Source organism: Choristoneura fumiferana, chromosome 27 (genome assembly GCF_025370935.1).
Source record: "Choristoneura fumiferana chromosome 27, NRCan_CFum_1, whole genome shotgun sequence".
Classification (NCBI taxonomy): Eukaryota; Metazoa; Arthropoda; class Insecta; order Lepidoptera; family Tortricidae; genus Choristoneura; species Choristoneura fumiferana.
Window position 1 is genome coordinate 3,239,704 of NC_133498.1, and position 16,446 is coordinate 3,256,149.

At 40.1% G+C, this 16,446-nt stretch overlaps 1 protein-coding gene across 1 annotated transcript in view; it reads left to right on the forward strand.

The window, feature by feature from the left end:
• Positions 1 to 16,446, forward strand: part of Dgk (diacyl glycerol kinase 1) — a 199,455-nt gene that overhangs the window by 149,508 nt on the left and 33,501 nt on the right. Inside the window, exons 4-12 of the mRNA XM_074108574.1 lie at positions 3,916 to 4,101; positions 6,256 to 6,364; positions 9,789 to 9,953; positions 10,749 to 10,871; positions 11,299 to 11,423; positions 12,239 to 12,315; positions 12,837 to 12,997; positions 14,698 to 14,811; positions 15,439 to 15,530. Of these exons, the coding sequence (XP_073964675.1) occupies positions 3,916 to 4,101; positions 6,256 to 6,364; positions 9,789 to 9,953; positions 10,749 to 10,871; positions 11,299 to 11,423; positions 12,239 to 12,315; positions 12,837 to 12,997; positions 14,698 to 14,811; positions 15,439 to 15,530 (1,152 nt within the window). The remainder of the gene's footprint in view (positions 1 to 3,915; positions 4,102 to 6,255; positions 6,365 to 9,788; positions 9,954 to 10,748; positions 10,872 to 11,298; positions 11,424 to 12,238; positions 12,316 to 12,836; positions 12,998 to 14,697; positions 14,812 to 15,438; positions 15,531 to 16,446) is intronic.

The window sequence follows — 16,446 nt, forward strand, 5'->3', positions numbered from 1 at the left end:
TAGAATGTTTCGGGGTAATTTGCAGCCCTTCTTCTTGGAGCAACGCGACTCGGCAGACGAATGAAAATTGTATTCGATTCGTCGGGTAGTCACGAGAGCAGAGCGATGGCGCGCAGTGCGCGTGTTATAGCAGCCGCCGCGCACGTTGCTCCAAAGAGAAGGGTTACGAATTAGTTCGAAACATGTCGACCTAAACTAGACTTAAGACGTGAGATAGCTAGACTTGTTTCATTAAATATGAGAGTCTCACGGTAGTTTCATGTTCAAAGAATAAAGATCGTAGAAGATTCGCAGAGGTTAGTTTTTTTACACCTTAAATTTTGAAAATAACAGAACTTGTAATTAAAGTAACAGAAAATTAGATTAATGCCCAAGTAAGTACGGGACCCTCTCCACGCAAGTTTAACATCCACTTGACCGATTTTTTGGCCTTAAAATAGCCTTTTCGTCAGAAGTTAGAATTAAAATTGCAAGTGTTATTAACTTCAGTGTTTGTGGTTACTCAGTACAACCTCACACCTCAAACTAACTCTGACTTTAATACAACTGCAATAAGATTCAAAATCTTCCGTCGCACATGCTCTTTACATATTGGTTCTCTAGGTAATTAAAGTAAACTTTACGTCTGTGCTTTTAAGGTCGTTTTTAAAGGGACTTGGTCTAATTTTAATTTCCTTTTATTAAGGGTGATTAGAATATGGTTTGCTGCGGTAAAAGGTCGAATTGAGTGTAGGGTGACCATGTCAAAATTAACAGTCCTTGGAAATTCAGACCGATCTCTTCCAGGCAACCTTTACAATAGACAGTAGTAAGGAATAGATTTAGAGGAAATAAAAATAAAAAAATGAAAAATGAAAAAATCTTTATTTCACCATAAATTAGTGCACATAATCAATAGGTGGGTATTCCTGTTAAGTATAAAATACTTATATTAGGACGCCCCGCTCCTCCATGGCAACAAATTGCCATATTAATACAGAAAAAATGTGTATGTGTGAAGAGAAGTAATACAATACCTACCATAAAAATGTTCTTTTTAGCCGGTGGGCTACAAATAAGTACAAAAATTCTATAGAAAGAAAGAGAAAGATATTCGTGACAAAGTACGAAATAACAAAAACAAATTAAAATTTTAAAAAGTTACGAACAAAGTTTAAAGTTACCTATGTTACGAAATGGTCTTAAATCAGCAAAATCCCAGTCTTGCGAACGGCGCTGTTCTTCCTTTGGACCATCTGTTTGTTATTATAGACACAAAATGCAGGGTAGACAATAGGGTCTTTATGCCGACCATTTGAAGTAGCCGAAGATAAGCAGAAATAAAAATAGACAAATTATTCGTGAATGATTATAAAATTACGAATGACTATTCTTTTTCTAATAAATTCGTGGAACAATTTATGATACGCGTATAAATTAATATTGTTCGTGCGGTTTATTCATGTGGAATTACCCAAAAACCTTTTTCGTGGATTTATTTCAACAAAGTAACGACTACTTCTCAAATGATGAATGATTTATTCGCGAATTAATTACATGGATTGGTATGGAATGTGACGAGCATGTCTGGCTGGATCTTTGATCAACAATTTTTGATCGAAGGGCTGGATTGTTAGTACGTGAGTGACTCGTAGATGGCCAATCAACTATTTTACCGACACTTTGGGCGTCTACTGCGTTACCAAAATTGTCTATGGCGTTACCAAAAAATCGTACTTCCAACAAGATATTTCACGGTTTAATAGCTTAAACTTACGTAGGATGGCATGTATTCATGTACACCATTAAGTATTAAATTACAGAAAAAATATGTTTACTTACAAAAATCTGCAATGGTTTCAAAAATGTCGCGGAGAGATTAGTGTCGGTAAAAAAGTTGATTGGCCCAGATATAGGTACATTAATTTGAATAACTACATCTACGTTTCATTGGAGTTTAGATTTTTACGCAGCTGTTATAAATTATGTTAACACATTCGGCCCAGTGAAACAACGTCTGGGACTTTTTAACCGACTTCAAAAAAAGGAGGAGGTTATCAATTCGGTTGTATTTTTTTTTAGTTCCCGTTCTTTTTCTAGTTTAAGTTGCCGGGGCCGAACGTGTTAAGTACCAGTAAATGTAAATATTACGGGACAATAATAATAATTGACACCAATTGACCTAATCCTAAACTAAGTAAAGCTTGCACAATGGATACAACGCAACGGATAAAAATACTTAGGTAGGTGTACAGATAAATATACTTAATTAAGACCCTAGAAAAACATTCGTATTATTCATACAAATATCTACCCCGGCCAGGAACGAACCAGGGACCTCAAGCTTTTATGGTTATGGATCAATCTGTCGTCAGAAAATATAACACAACTTATCTTAGTCAGAGGGCCGAAAGTCCGGACATGTCCGTAAAACCCCGGACATAATGGTGCCCCTATTTGCGGACGAGAGAAACCGCACTGAATAATTGAGTTCCCATTTTGGAGGTATGGCAATCTACTTATACTGTATAGTTCGTTTGGACCCTTTTCAAAATTAAAACCACCTAGATACACCAGTCTACCGGCCTACCACATCTTCCTGGGAACGCATTCCCAAAGCGGTGCCTAAAACTTAGAGATCTTTAAAAAAACCGGCCAAGAGCGTGTCGAACACGCCCGAAATAGGGTTCTGTAGCCGTTACGAAAAAATTAAGTTAATATTTTTCTAAGGATTTCGTATTTTGTACGGAATATTCCAAGTTTAGGTATATTTTAAACCTGCTATTTACTCTTACACTACTAATAATTTTCAAGAAAACTTAACTGTTATAGTCTTTCTTGTAAGTTTGATATACTTACTACCATCCTGAATTTTTTCGAATCTCGATTTTAATGAAAATTTTTACAGACAAATCACTGAATCGAAAAATCGTTTTAGCAACCCTGGTTGTGGCATGGTTTTAAAAGACCTATCCAACGATACCCCACACTACAAGGTTGGATGAGAAAAAAAAATCACCCCCACTTAACGTCTATGGGAGGTACTCTAAAAAAATTTTTTACCATTTTGTCGGCATAGTTTACATTATATATATAAAATTACAGCTTTCTAGCATTGTTAGTCCCTGAGCAAAGCCGCGGAAGGACAGACAGACAGACAGACATGGCGAAACTATAAGGGTTCCGTTTTTGCCATTTTGGCTACAGAACCCTAAAAACCGACCAAGTGCGAGTCGGACTCGCGCACGAAGGGTTACGTTACATCTATACAACATTCATTAGACATTAGCAAAAACGGCAAAAAATCACGTTTGTTGTATGGGAGCCCCCCTTAAATATTTATTTTATTCGGTTTTTAGTATTTGTTGTTATAGCGGAGGAGCTGCATGAACACACATTTGTTGCATAGACGTAGCTATCGTAAGGTCGCTAGTGTACAAAGTAAAATTTGTTTATAGTTCTTAGGGTGCTACCTACTATATTAACCGATCGATCATCGATCAATACCACCGATCGATTGGTGTGGTAAGTATTATTGTTCGACGGAAACCGGGTGATGAACGATTTCATTGATCGATTAAACAATTGATCGATTGGTTTAGTGGAAACTATAGATCGACGTTGTCCAATTCATTCTACCATTAATCAATGGAATCGATCGACGATCAATCGATCGGTGTAAAAGAAATAAGGAAAGAAAGAAAATACATTTATTTAAAACATGATGAAAAACATCACAATCACATAACAATGGAAAAAAACAAGACATACATGACGCTATATAGGTCCCCACTCAGCATATGCCATGGCTAGCCGTGGCGCTGATTTACTAGTGGTTGTGGTGTAGTTGGAACTGTAGATCGACGCCAACCAATTCGATGATTGGTACAGTAACAGCGCCAGTCTTTCTCCGACTCAAACGGCTCTTTGTTTCAGGACATCGACTTCGAAGGCTTCCGATGGTTCCTCGACACGTTCCTCGAGCTCCCGGCGCCGGACGAGCTCTCCCGGCACCTGTTCCTGTCGTTCGTCCGGCGCGACCGCCGGCCGGCGCTGCGGGAGATGGCCGCCGCGAGCTCGGCGGCTGCGTGCGCGCCGGTAACCGCTCATGGGGACCACCAGGTCAGACACAGGCACGAGGTCACAGGCAAAGGTCACAGTCACAGGTTCCAGTCACAGACATAGGTCACAATCACAGGTACAGTACAGAGTTAAGTCTCAGGATTAGATTATATATTTAGTCACAGGCAGAGGTTACAGCTGCAGTCATAAACACTGAATAGTTTAGGTTAGGTTAGGTGTTAGGTCACAAGATCTGGTCTCAGGCGCAGGCAACGGTCACAGACATTGGCCACAGTTATATTAAGGTCACATTCACAGGCACTTAGTGAGCACAGTTACAGACATAGTGTCATAGTTACAGACATTGGTCACAGTTGTGGCAGAATATCAGCTCACAACCACAGATAAACTTACTGGGTCCTGACAGATCGATCGTCCCAATCGTAATAAGCAAGGCAGTAAGAGCTCTCCCAGCACCTGTACCCTTAGTGTAAGTTTTCGGTTACAAAATACGTCTCGATCGCGTTCACGTTAAAATCTCAATTTGTATGCAAACACGAACAACGCCTCTTATCCAGCGGAACGTTTGCGATGTTCTTGGCACTGTTCTTGTCGTTCGTCCGGTGCGACAGCCGGCCGCGAGCTCTGCGTGCGCGCTAGTCGGCGGTCACCGCTCATGGGGACCACCAGGTCAGAAAAAAGCGGCCAAGTGCGAGTCGGACTCGCCCATGAAGGGTTCCGTAGCAGCAAGTAACATAATATAAAAGTTTCCTTTACTTTACGATTGACGTATTAAAAAACTACTTACTAGATCTCGTTCAAGCCAATTTTCGGTGGAAGTTTGCATGGTAATGTACATCATGTATTTTTTATAGTTTTATCATTCTCTTATTTTAGAAGTTACAGGGGGGGGGGACACATTTTAAAATTTTGGAAGTGTTTCTCGCGCAAACTATTTAGTTTAGAAAAAAAAATGATATTAGAAACCTCAATATCATTTTTGAAGACCTATCCATAAATACCCCACACGTACCTATAGGTTTGATAAAAAAACATTTTTTTGTGTTTCAGTTCTAAGTATGGGGAACCCCCAAAATTTATTGTTTTTTTTCTATTTTTGTGTGAAAATCTTAATGCGGTTCACAGAATACATCTACTTACCAAGTTTCAACAGTATAGTTCTTATAGTTTCGGAAAGAAGTGGCTGTGACATACGGACGGACGGACAGACAGACAGACAGAAATGACGAATCCATAAGGGTTCCGTATTTTGCCATTTGGCTACGGAACCCTAAAAATGGTATTAGTAATAATATTAGTGTTTTGTCTCATAGCTTGTATGAGAAAATGAGACAAAACAATATTATTATTATTAGACTAATATGCTTTGAGAAACGGGGCCCAGGGGAAAAAGTGGTGGCATACGCTACGGGTTTTGGTTACAATCACATACATAAGCCGCAATATCTGTCAAAACGCGTCAAGCCTTAGGTCATAATCATAGTCACAGGTCATAGTCATAGATCGCAATCACAGGTACAGACTTAAGTCACAGGATTAGATTAAAGTCACAGGCAGAGGTTACAATCCCTAAAATCCTAAATGAAGTAAAGCAAATAAACCCCTGACAGTGTGCATCAAAATGAACACGATTCAAGACTACCTACTCATCTTTTTGAACGAGCTATGGAATGGAGAGAGCTATGCTTGGAGTTTCTTTGCGCGATAGAATCCGGAATACGGAAATTCGTCGAAGAACTAAAGTCACCGACATAGCTGGAAAAATATACAAGTTGAAGTGGCAATTGGCGGGCCACTCGAATAACAGATAACCGTTGGGGAAGAAAAGTCCTCGAGTGGCGACCACGAACCGGAAGACGAAGCGTTGGCAGGCCACCCACCAGGTGGACTGACGACATCGTGGGAGTTGCGGGAGACCGGTGGATGCAAGTGGCGAGTTGTCGTTCATTGTGGCGTTCTAAGGGGGAGGCCTTTGTTCATTAGTGGACGTCTTCCGGCTGATGATGATGTTTTTTTTTGTATTTTTTTACTCTGGATTTTTTTCGATTACTTACGAGGTAGCAACGAGGTTTGAATCATGATTTTTTTTCAATTTTATCAATTTAGAGCTAAAGCAGTAAGATCATTTGTTTTAGTCATTGATATTCGTTTCCTCAAAGCACCACCGTGTTAAATTGACACTTCCATTTACAGAAGCATTCGTTGGCGTCGAAGATCCAAGGTCTGGCGGAACGGCTGCAGCAACTCGGCAAGGGTTCGGGGGACTCGGTTGATGGAGACAAGGGGTCCAGGAGCCGTACTGGTGAGTCATCATCATCACTGATCTTCATTCCTCATCACGATATTATTTACTATGTGGGGATATTGATCTAGCTTGGCCCTCAGTGTCTAAAAACGCAAGTCTTCAACCAGTGCGTCCTACCAGTTTTAACCTACGGAGCCGAAACGTGGGCCTTGACTGCGGGGCTAACCCACAAATTCAAGGTCGCTCAGTGAGCTATGGAGAGAGCAATGCTAGGGGTATCTTTGAAGGATAAAATTCGAAATCACATTATCAGAGAAAGAACGATAGTCACCAACGTTGGTCAAAGAATTATAGTTCGCTGAAGTGGCGTTGGGCTGGCCTGATGCAGGACCGATGAACGGTGAAGTAGACGAGTCCTCAATCAAATGGAGACCACGGACGGGAAAACGTAGTGTAGGGCGTCCTGGGGCACGGTGGACGGAGAACCTTAAGAGGGTCGCTGGCGGCGGATGGATGCGAGGGGCTGAAGACAGTGTTGTGGTGCGCCATGGACGAAGCCTATGTCCAGCAGGGGACTGCTGTAGGCTGATGGTGATGATGATGATGACATCGACCAAATTCATAGAAGGCCGATGTAAGTGCTTTCATGCAGCCGATCGTTGTACCTACAGTCAAGGGCAAAGATATCGACACGGCCAAAGTTGCAAAAATATGTATACGCGACTCTATGCACTTAACATTAAGGCCGTGTATACCTACATATTTTTCCAACTTTGGCCGTGTCGATATCTTTGCCCTTGACTGTACGTTAAACTATAACAGCCTTATTCATAAAAAGTTAGAGCGTCCTTGAAGGCTCCTTGAAGGCCTGATGCTAAAAACGTGATAATAACGTCTGTTAGCGCTAATCAGTCGATCACGGCTCTGCTAAAGTTAGAGGACCGTAGACCCTCCTTTATCTCCCTGCTAAGTCACAAAATGGCCGCCACAAGTTTGAAACAGCTGACTTGACAAGAGCAAAACACCATACCGAGATATTTTAGTGAAGGGTGAAGTTACGCAAAGATTTATAAAAAAACAGGAAATTTTATTCAAGGAATTTGTATTTAAAATCCTCTAAAAATTTACTGTTACTTTACTACTTTACTAAAATAAATATGGAAAATAAAATTAGGATGATTAACATAATTACGGCTTTTTGCACTTAACATAAACATGCGGATCGCAAATGGCGGGAAAACAAATATCTCGCTTTTTTTTTCCTGCTAATTTGTTGTCACTGCTGTCAATTTTTTTTTAATTGTCGATGAGCCATTTTTTGTCTTTGATTTGTCAAGATTGCCAACATAACGCGTTATCCGTCTATCAGCAGCTCAACAACTAGCAGACTGCTAGCAAGCGTTATGAATCATACTTCTTGGATAACCGTCTACCAAGCTTAATCAGTCTGCTAAGTAACAAGACCGATCAAACTCATTAGGATTTTTATGAATAAGGCTGTATGTCATTAATAAGTCCGCTCCGCTCGCGGTGTAAATTGGGCTTTATGTCTGGGAAAAAAATACTTTGCTCCCCGACCTTACGTTCATCATCATCATCATCATCATCAGCCTATGTTTGTCCACTGCTGGACATATGCCTCTCCCATGGCACGCCACTGAGCACGATCCTCGGCCATTCTCATCCAGCTCTTGCCAGCAGCCCTGCGAAGATCATCGCTCCACCGAGGCCTTATGTCATGCAGCTCCTCTGCCTGTAGTAGCAATAAAATACACAATATGTTTAAATTTCAATTGTCGATCTATTACGGTTCTCAAAGACAGACAGACAGACCAACAGCGATGCGACAGTAAGACAGTGGAACACGAGGAACGCCGACCCATGTTTTTTAGAAAACACAATTTAAGATTACCTGTTTGTTTCTAAAACTAAACTTTTGCAAACTCCGATCTAGCTACATCTTAGATAAATTTCCAGGTCTGTCTTATCTTATCACTGTATTAGTGCTTCAAGTATACAATTGTTAGAAAGTGCAGCGAAAGGCTTGCCTGAAATCGATAGTCTGACCTATAAATAGAACTGAACACTCCCACCCTTTCATGTAGTGCATAACATCTAGACCGGTATAAACATGTCAGAGGTTAACATAGAAGGAATTGCATCGCAATGAGGGCTATCGCGTATGAATTCGCCACTAGAGGCGCTAGTGTAGCGTGAGGTCTCCGAAATGTCAAATCTCATAGTTTTTGGGTGAGCTACGCGGGTTTATTTATAATTAGAATAATTTTGTGAATATTTTGCGATATCTGAAATTAATTATGGCAAATATGCGTTCCGGAGCAATGAATGTCTGTGTTTTGAGACAGTTTTGTCTTTGGGAAACCTTTGTCCTCCCTTTTTTCCGAACAAACCGGGGACTATGGAAAACTGGGTTTTAAGGTGTATTAAATATGATTTAAATCTAAACTTTGTTTTCACGCTCATAATAACAGACTTTGAAAGCCATACTTAAAAACCTCACGCAACAGTGCGCCATCTAGTGAGACAAAAAACGATAGCCCTCATTGCACCGCACATCTGTGGTGGAAACGGAGCCCTACAATATGGTAGAAATAACTATCAAGCATGACAGCAATATTGCTATTGAAAAAATTCAGGCGTTATATTTTTTCTCATAATTTGTGATTGTAATATGCCAATAACTCGCCTAATCACACCTTTGACATCTCACATCTCACTGAATCTCTTCAAATAATTCAGGAAAATCGTATTACTTGTTTATTTTTAATCCTATATTCCTGAAGCTCGTATCACTGTATTACTGTCCATAACACATTCGACTCTATGCCTCATGTAAAAAATAATAATTTTGATGGTTGTGTAAAGTTTGATACGAGCGGGAGCTAAACATTTGATGGGTAAATACGCATCAGTGGTTTAAGAATCGCAATTTTTTCCCATTTCGTTTTCGTAATCGGCTTGGAAATAAGCGTGTTCTGAGAAATATCTCTTTTGTAAAGGTAATTTTGTTGTTACTTTTACCTAATATTTTGGTAAAGAAGATTGTGAACTTGGAGAGAAAACGAATTATTTACCTACTTAAAATAAGACCTTGTCGCAAATTTGTTTTTCAAAGTTTTCAATACAAACTTTCTGTTATGTTTAGGATTCCGTATCCAAAACGATAAAAGGGGCATTCCATGAGAATGTCCCATACGAAATGCTTTTGCCTTGTATGGCAGCTAATTCAATCAAATCCGTAAAGCTCGAGAATATACTGTCAATTTGTTAACAAAGTCATAATAAATTCTACCAGACTTAATATCATTTTCTCAGCCTTTTCAGAACTATTAGAAGAACTGCATTTCGTAAGGGACATTCTCGGAGAATGCTCCAAAAATGAAACCTTGTTGTCATCATTCACGATAACACCAATGGGTGCCACTGAAGATGATAGCAGCATCATCACTGGTCTTTCCAGGGAGCGTCCACCCGATGTTCACAGTGACGACACACCCGTCCTACTCCTCGCACGAGCTGTGTCTTGGCCGTAACGAGACCAGCCCCAGCCATAGCCAAATGTCGAGAAACTCCAGCCGGAAAAGCAGCAACTCGCTCCGGGTTAATCAATCCACGAAGATTGAGGGTAAGGAATTTCCCTCCTCCTTGTATCGTATTCCTCAGTTCGGTTACGTGGGTGCACAATCACCGGGGTTCAGCTGAGAACCAGCGCTGCAGCTCTGGTTACAGGGGTACGGCACATGCTGAGCTGAGTCCTTTTGGCATCACACTACAGCACAATGTCTCTAATTTTTCTCTCTTCTTCTATTTATGTTTTTACTGTTTTTTTGTTGTGATGTAGTGTGTTTTTGTTGTCAATAAATGTTGTGAGTTTGAGTTTGAGTTAATGAGGGTCGCACGAACTTTTTCCATCTATCTCTGTCTCTGGCGGTGTGGAGGGCGTTGTGAACTGTAGAGTTGTGAAGTGCGAATCTGGTCAGACCAACGCATTGGGCTGCGACCACGAGGCCTCTTCCCCTCCACTTTACCGGTTACAGTTAGCTTCCCGAGGTTGTCACCGTCTTTCCTTGCAATGTGGCCGAAGGTCAAGAACCCTGCGGATACATTCGAATGACAGTCGCGAGGAGACTTTCTGTTAGACTCCATTGTATGTTATTAATATATGGTGTTTCATTAAGGGTCTCCCGACATCTATCGACGGGAAAACGGCTACGCCATAAGTGCAGAAAAGGCATGGTTTGGCTCGGATCGGCTCGGCCGACGCTTGCCGACGCCTCGACGTCTTTTCCGTTCTTATTCCGTATAAAGTTTTTTTCTATCAGCTATTTCCGATTCCGCGTCGATAGATGTGGGAAGACCCTAAGAGTAATCTTTTTCATCAACAGGGTAGAAAAAAATATTTCACCGGTTTTTTTTTTAGACTACAAGCATCTGATGCGACGGTCTTCGACGCTGGAAGTCCATACAGCTCGGGTGTCGCTGAAGGATATCGTGTGCTATCTCTCTCTGCTAGAAGCTGGGAGGCCCGAAGATAAGCTGGAGTGTGAGTAATCAACATAAATTGTATAGCCCAATGGTTAGAGAAAGTGACCACAAAGCTTGAGGTCCCGGGTTCGATCTCCGATCGGGACAATTATTTGTATTAAAAACACGAATGTTTGTTCTCCCACCCATTGTCTAGTACCTACCCATCACACGCTTTGTTTTCTTTGGTTGCGACTAGGTAGGTAGGTAAGAAAGAAGAAGAAGAGCCCGAAACTATAAATAGGTTCAGCGGTTTAAACGTGAAAAGGTAACAAACAAACAGACTTACAAACTTTCGCGTTTAATATTAGTGGGATTTTAATGATTTGGTCTTTTCAGATTTTTGACAAACTTGGAGAATTCGGGTACCTAGGTACAGGAATTCTCCAAGTTTGTCAAGTTTGTCTAGTTAAAACTAGTATGTGATGGTCTCTTGGTCTTTCCAGTCATGTTCCGCCTGTACGACACCGACGGCAACGGAGTCCTGGACACCAATGAGATGGACTGCATCGTCAATCAGATGATGACCGTCGCGGAGTACCTTGGATGGGAGACGTCGGAGCTTAAACCTGTAAGGATATTTATATTTGATTGTAAGCCTGGGTCGAGCTTTAGTATATAAAATTTTCGTGTCACAATGTTTGTGGCCAAACTCCTCCGAAACGGCTTGACCAATTTTTATGTTTTTTTTGCGTATATTCGGTAGGTCTGAGAATAGTACGTAAACTATTTTTCATACATCTACGCGGACGGAGTCGCGGGCAACTGCTAGTGTATCAATTTACAAGAATTTCTCGTTTAAAGATGTAAGATAACCACTTAGATAACATTCAGAACTGGAAACATGGGTTTTATTTTTCTTTGTCATAAAATATGAATCTTCAGGAAAACGAAAAAAACCGTCGAGTCCCGCGAGACTTTAACTTTCTGGTTGTACTGTATTGTGGTTTCATTGCAATTGTGTAAAAAGAAACATTTAAGTAGAAAAGTCGATTATTAGAAAATAATTTCGATGTTTTTTTAAATCCATTTTTTTAAATTAATTACTGAAACTTTTTTGATTAGTGACATCAGAGGTCTAATCTAATCTAGTTCTACCACACCAACGCTCATTTCATAAATTTTATGTATGCGTATGTTGAGCACCAGAATTATTTAATTTTTTATCCGTGGTGAAGTTACAAACTGTCAAAAATGACACTCAATGATGACACTTAACTGCCATTGCCATAGTGTCATATGTCAGTTTAACGAGTCCGAATCGAATTCCGCTTGGAAATAATGAAGAATTGTAATCTTCACAGAATATAGTACAACTTGGACTGTTTCATGGATCTTTTTAAAACATAATTTTCTTCTTCATATTTTTCAAATTTTTGTTTTCAGATCTTGCAAGACATGATGGTGGAAATAGACTACGACGCCGATGGAACTGTGTCTTTGGACGAATGGAAAAGAGGAGGGTAAGCCGTTTAGTTTTGAGTATATGCTAGCCTAGTTTGCATTAAAATTTGCGTTTTTGCTAAGTTTATTTTTTGTTGGCTGTAGATATTTAGTTTTATGCTAACATATTATGTAAATAAATTGGACGTGTATTTTCTTTTCTAAATCGAACAAACAGTGACGCAGATAAAGTGCGTCTAAATACGGGAGTTACGAAGAGCAAAATTCGAACTTCGTATCTTACCGTTCCGCTGAGGCTAATATTATTTAATACGAGAGCGAGAGGGACGGTACGGTTCGAACTTCGATTTTCGAATTTCCTCAGGGACGCAAGAAGTCACTTCTAAGTAAAAAACGTACCTAGGCGTGACGTTACCTGTAACCTCTTTGCCTGCTAACGGGATTCATTGACAAAAGAAAAATACCTGTGTTATATTTTTTGATAATCAGACAGACTAATTGATTTTGTTTTAGGAATCTAGGCTACTGTGATTGTGCGTCTATTTGATAATGAACTCCTGACTTTTATGTCCTTTTTCAGGATGACAACAATCCCCCTACTAGTCCTCCTCGGTCTGGACACAAACGTGAAGGAAGATGGAGAGCACGCGTGGAGACTGAAGCACTTCAGCCGGCCAGCGTACTGCAACCTCTGCCTTAACATGCTCGTCGGGCTCGGGAAGAAAGGGCTCTGCTGCATATGTATGTATCTTCTTCATCTTCAGCTCTATCATCTTTTTCTTTCACTTCAACTACTTCTACTTCATCACCTTCTTCTTTTACCTTTTCTTAATTTTCTTCTATTTAATCTTTACTACTTCATCATCTTCTACTTTTTCTTCATTTACTTTTACTTCATCTTCATCTACTTCATCATCTTTTTATTACTTCTTCTTTTTCTGTTCTGTTATCTTCTTTTCGAGATCTCGAATTTATTTCACTGACTACAGTCCTCCGCAGTTTGGGTCAACTCCTCCTTACCAAAAACAGCTATCCTTTGCTAGAACATTGTCGAGCTTGGCACAGTCACCTAATCAAGAATACTTCACAATTCACACTGAATTTGAATTTTGAATGTGAACAAGTAAAACCCCAAACTTTTAATTGCAGTGACCACGCATTTACTAATAGTTATTTGTGTCACAAGGGAGCAAAATGGTGTATTTACGGCGAGGGCGTAAATTGAATCCAGAATGTAGCAAAGGATTCTACAATAGAATCCTGAGCGTAGCGAGGGATTCTAAAGTAGAATCCTAAGCGTAATGAGGGATTCAAGTGTTAGCGCCCAAGATAAAAATAATTTTGCTCCCGAGTGGCTCATACAACTTTTCACACCGAGCATTAATAAGCTTGAAAAAAATAATTCTTAATATTATTAAAGAACAACCAGCATAGAAAATGGCGTGGCTTTACAATTATCTACTTCAAAAAATAGCATTTGCAATAAAACACTTAGAAAAGCCTTGAACAGAAAAGTTGCACTTTGCTCCCTCTCCTCAGGGAGGAAAAGTTACTTTTCTGAAGGAGAGGTGTGAAAATATACTAAGTTTTGTTTTCAACCCTCTTTCCACCCTCGTCTTAGTGTGACAAAAGGACGGAAGTGATGTTAACGATTATGATTCCAAATGAGTTTAACAATAAAGCCCATGAAGCCGTATTGTCAAATGCGCTGACTTTCACTATTGCTTCCACCATCTCTTTATATCCTCGTCTTATTCCATGTGACAGAAAGAAGTGGTGAAATCCATTGTGTTTCCAAGAGTGTTAGGCAATCAATTCTTTCTGTCACATAGTATATATAAGGGGAGGAAAAAAACTAATTATTAGGACCTTCAACAACAAGTACACTTTTTCATATGTTTACAAGATACATGTACAATCTAACACTAAGTGCCTCATCAGTTACAGAAGCACCTGTGTCACTGCACTATTTTGAAACATTTGATAACAACAAGTTTTGCCATTCATTAGCTCTAAGTTACATTAGAAAAGAAAAGAAAACTAAATTTTCTCCAAAATATAAACTGAATTAAAAAGTTATTAAAATTATAGTGCTATTTATTAAACACTTTTTTATAGATGACAAACTGGATGAGTAAAGGTCGACATAATGTTGGTGTTTCTGGTAAACTGCGAACATACGCGAAAGAGTGCAGCTTTAAATTAGTATGATGCTTACTCAAACCAAATAATTGAATACTGTTAATATTGCATGATCTAAGGGTTTTAGGAGGTACACGGAATTTAACTTTCTGTAATAAATCAGAACAGTCTAAAGTGCTGGTCACAATTTATTTCAAAAACACCAAATCAATAAATACGAACGCCAGCACTCAGGCGTTAGACAACACGGCTGGTCTAGTAATCCTCTATTTGATATTGACCTCTCCTTTTTGTGGCAGTTTGCAAGTACACCGTCCACGAGCGTTGCGTGCAGCGGGCCCCGGCCTCCTGCATCGCCACGTATTCCAAGTCCAGGAGAGCTTCAGCAGCGCTGGCGCACCACTGGGTCGAAGGTAAGACGGTCAAAGAAGGTCGAAGGGTAGAAGGTAAGAATAGCGCACCATTGGGTCAAAGATAAGACGGTCGAAGGAGGTCAAAGGGAAAAAGGTAAGAATAGCGCACGACTGTGTCAAAGATCAGACGGTCAAAGAAGGTAAAAGGGGAGAAGGTAAGAATAGCGCACCACTGTGTCGAAGGTAAGACGGTCGAAGAAGGTAAAAGGGTAGAAGGTAAGAATAGCGCACCACTGTCGAAGGTAAGACGGTCGAAGAAGGGAAAAGGGTAGAAGGTAAGAATAGTGCACCACTATGTCGAAGGTAAGACGGTCGAAGAAGGTAAAAGGGTAGAAGGTAAGAATAGCGCACCACTGGGTCAAAGATAAGACGGTCGAAGAAGGGCAAAGGGTAGAAGGTAAGAATAGTGCACCACTATGTCGAAGGTAAGACGGTCGAAGAAGGTAAAAGGGTAGAAGGTAAGAATAGCGCACCACTGGGTCAAAGATAAGACGGTCGAAGAAGGTCGAAGGGTAGAAGGTAAGAATAGCACACCACTGTGTCGAAGGTAAGACGGTCGAAGAAGGGCAAAGGGTAGATGGTAAGAATAGTGACCACTGTACTGTATTCTAACTATTTTTTTTACAGGGAACTGCCACGGAAAATGCGCCAGGTGTCGGAAGAAGATTAAAGGCTACAATGGCATCACTGGCCTGCACTGTCGTTGGTGCCATATAACGGTACGTACTGTAAGGACTGCAGGTCCTCAATTCCTGAAAGAACCCTTTTTAGGGTCCCTATTACACCGTATCATACTATGACCGTAATATAGTATTTGTACTGAAAGTACGAGAAGTACGAGACTACGAGAGTACGAGACTTTGTCGGTCCCTAGCTGATTGCTCTCATCTAGATCCCTTAAAGGGATAAGTCCGCCTTTGTACAATCATCTCAAAGATTTCCAATTGTATTTTTGTTTCTATTATTTTTTACAATAAATAGTTCACATACATACATATGTGGGTACTATGCCCACTGGTACGTTTCCTAACCTAGCGTCGCCGTCGCGTGTAATGTATTTGACATTCCGTTCCTGACACGTTTCTTTTTATATATATTTACTTTCTTTTATTTATTTGGTTAATATTTTATAAATTGACGGGTATGAAATGTCACGGTGTACTGGGTACATTTGAAAAATAACACTTTTACAAGCAATGGCCTTCATGTGGTTATGAAAACGCCTTGACGTAGACGGTCCAAGTTGTAGTTTAGACTCTGGCTAACGAACGCTGTCCCAGACAAACCGCGGCAAATTAAAAAAAAAAGAGGCTGACAACACTTGCTGTACACTGATTAAAAGATGTTGATACTTAGATATTTATTTAAATTTTCCAGATGTTATAATATATTATACTCGAGACTTCAAGCTGCATCAACATTCATTATAGTAATGTGTGAAAGTTGAAGATGCACTTTGGTAAATTATGACCTTTGTCAGTGCCCATTTACGTACAGTGCAGATGCATCAATTATTGGACCATTTTGACGCAGATTGGCATTGGATATATCTTCTAACATTTTAATTCTAACATAATCTTACAAACATTTTCCATTTTGAGTATGGTAAGAGGTTGAATGAAACAAAAGCCGGGT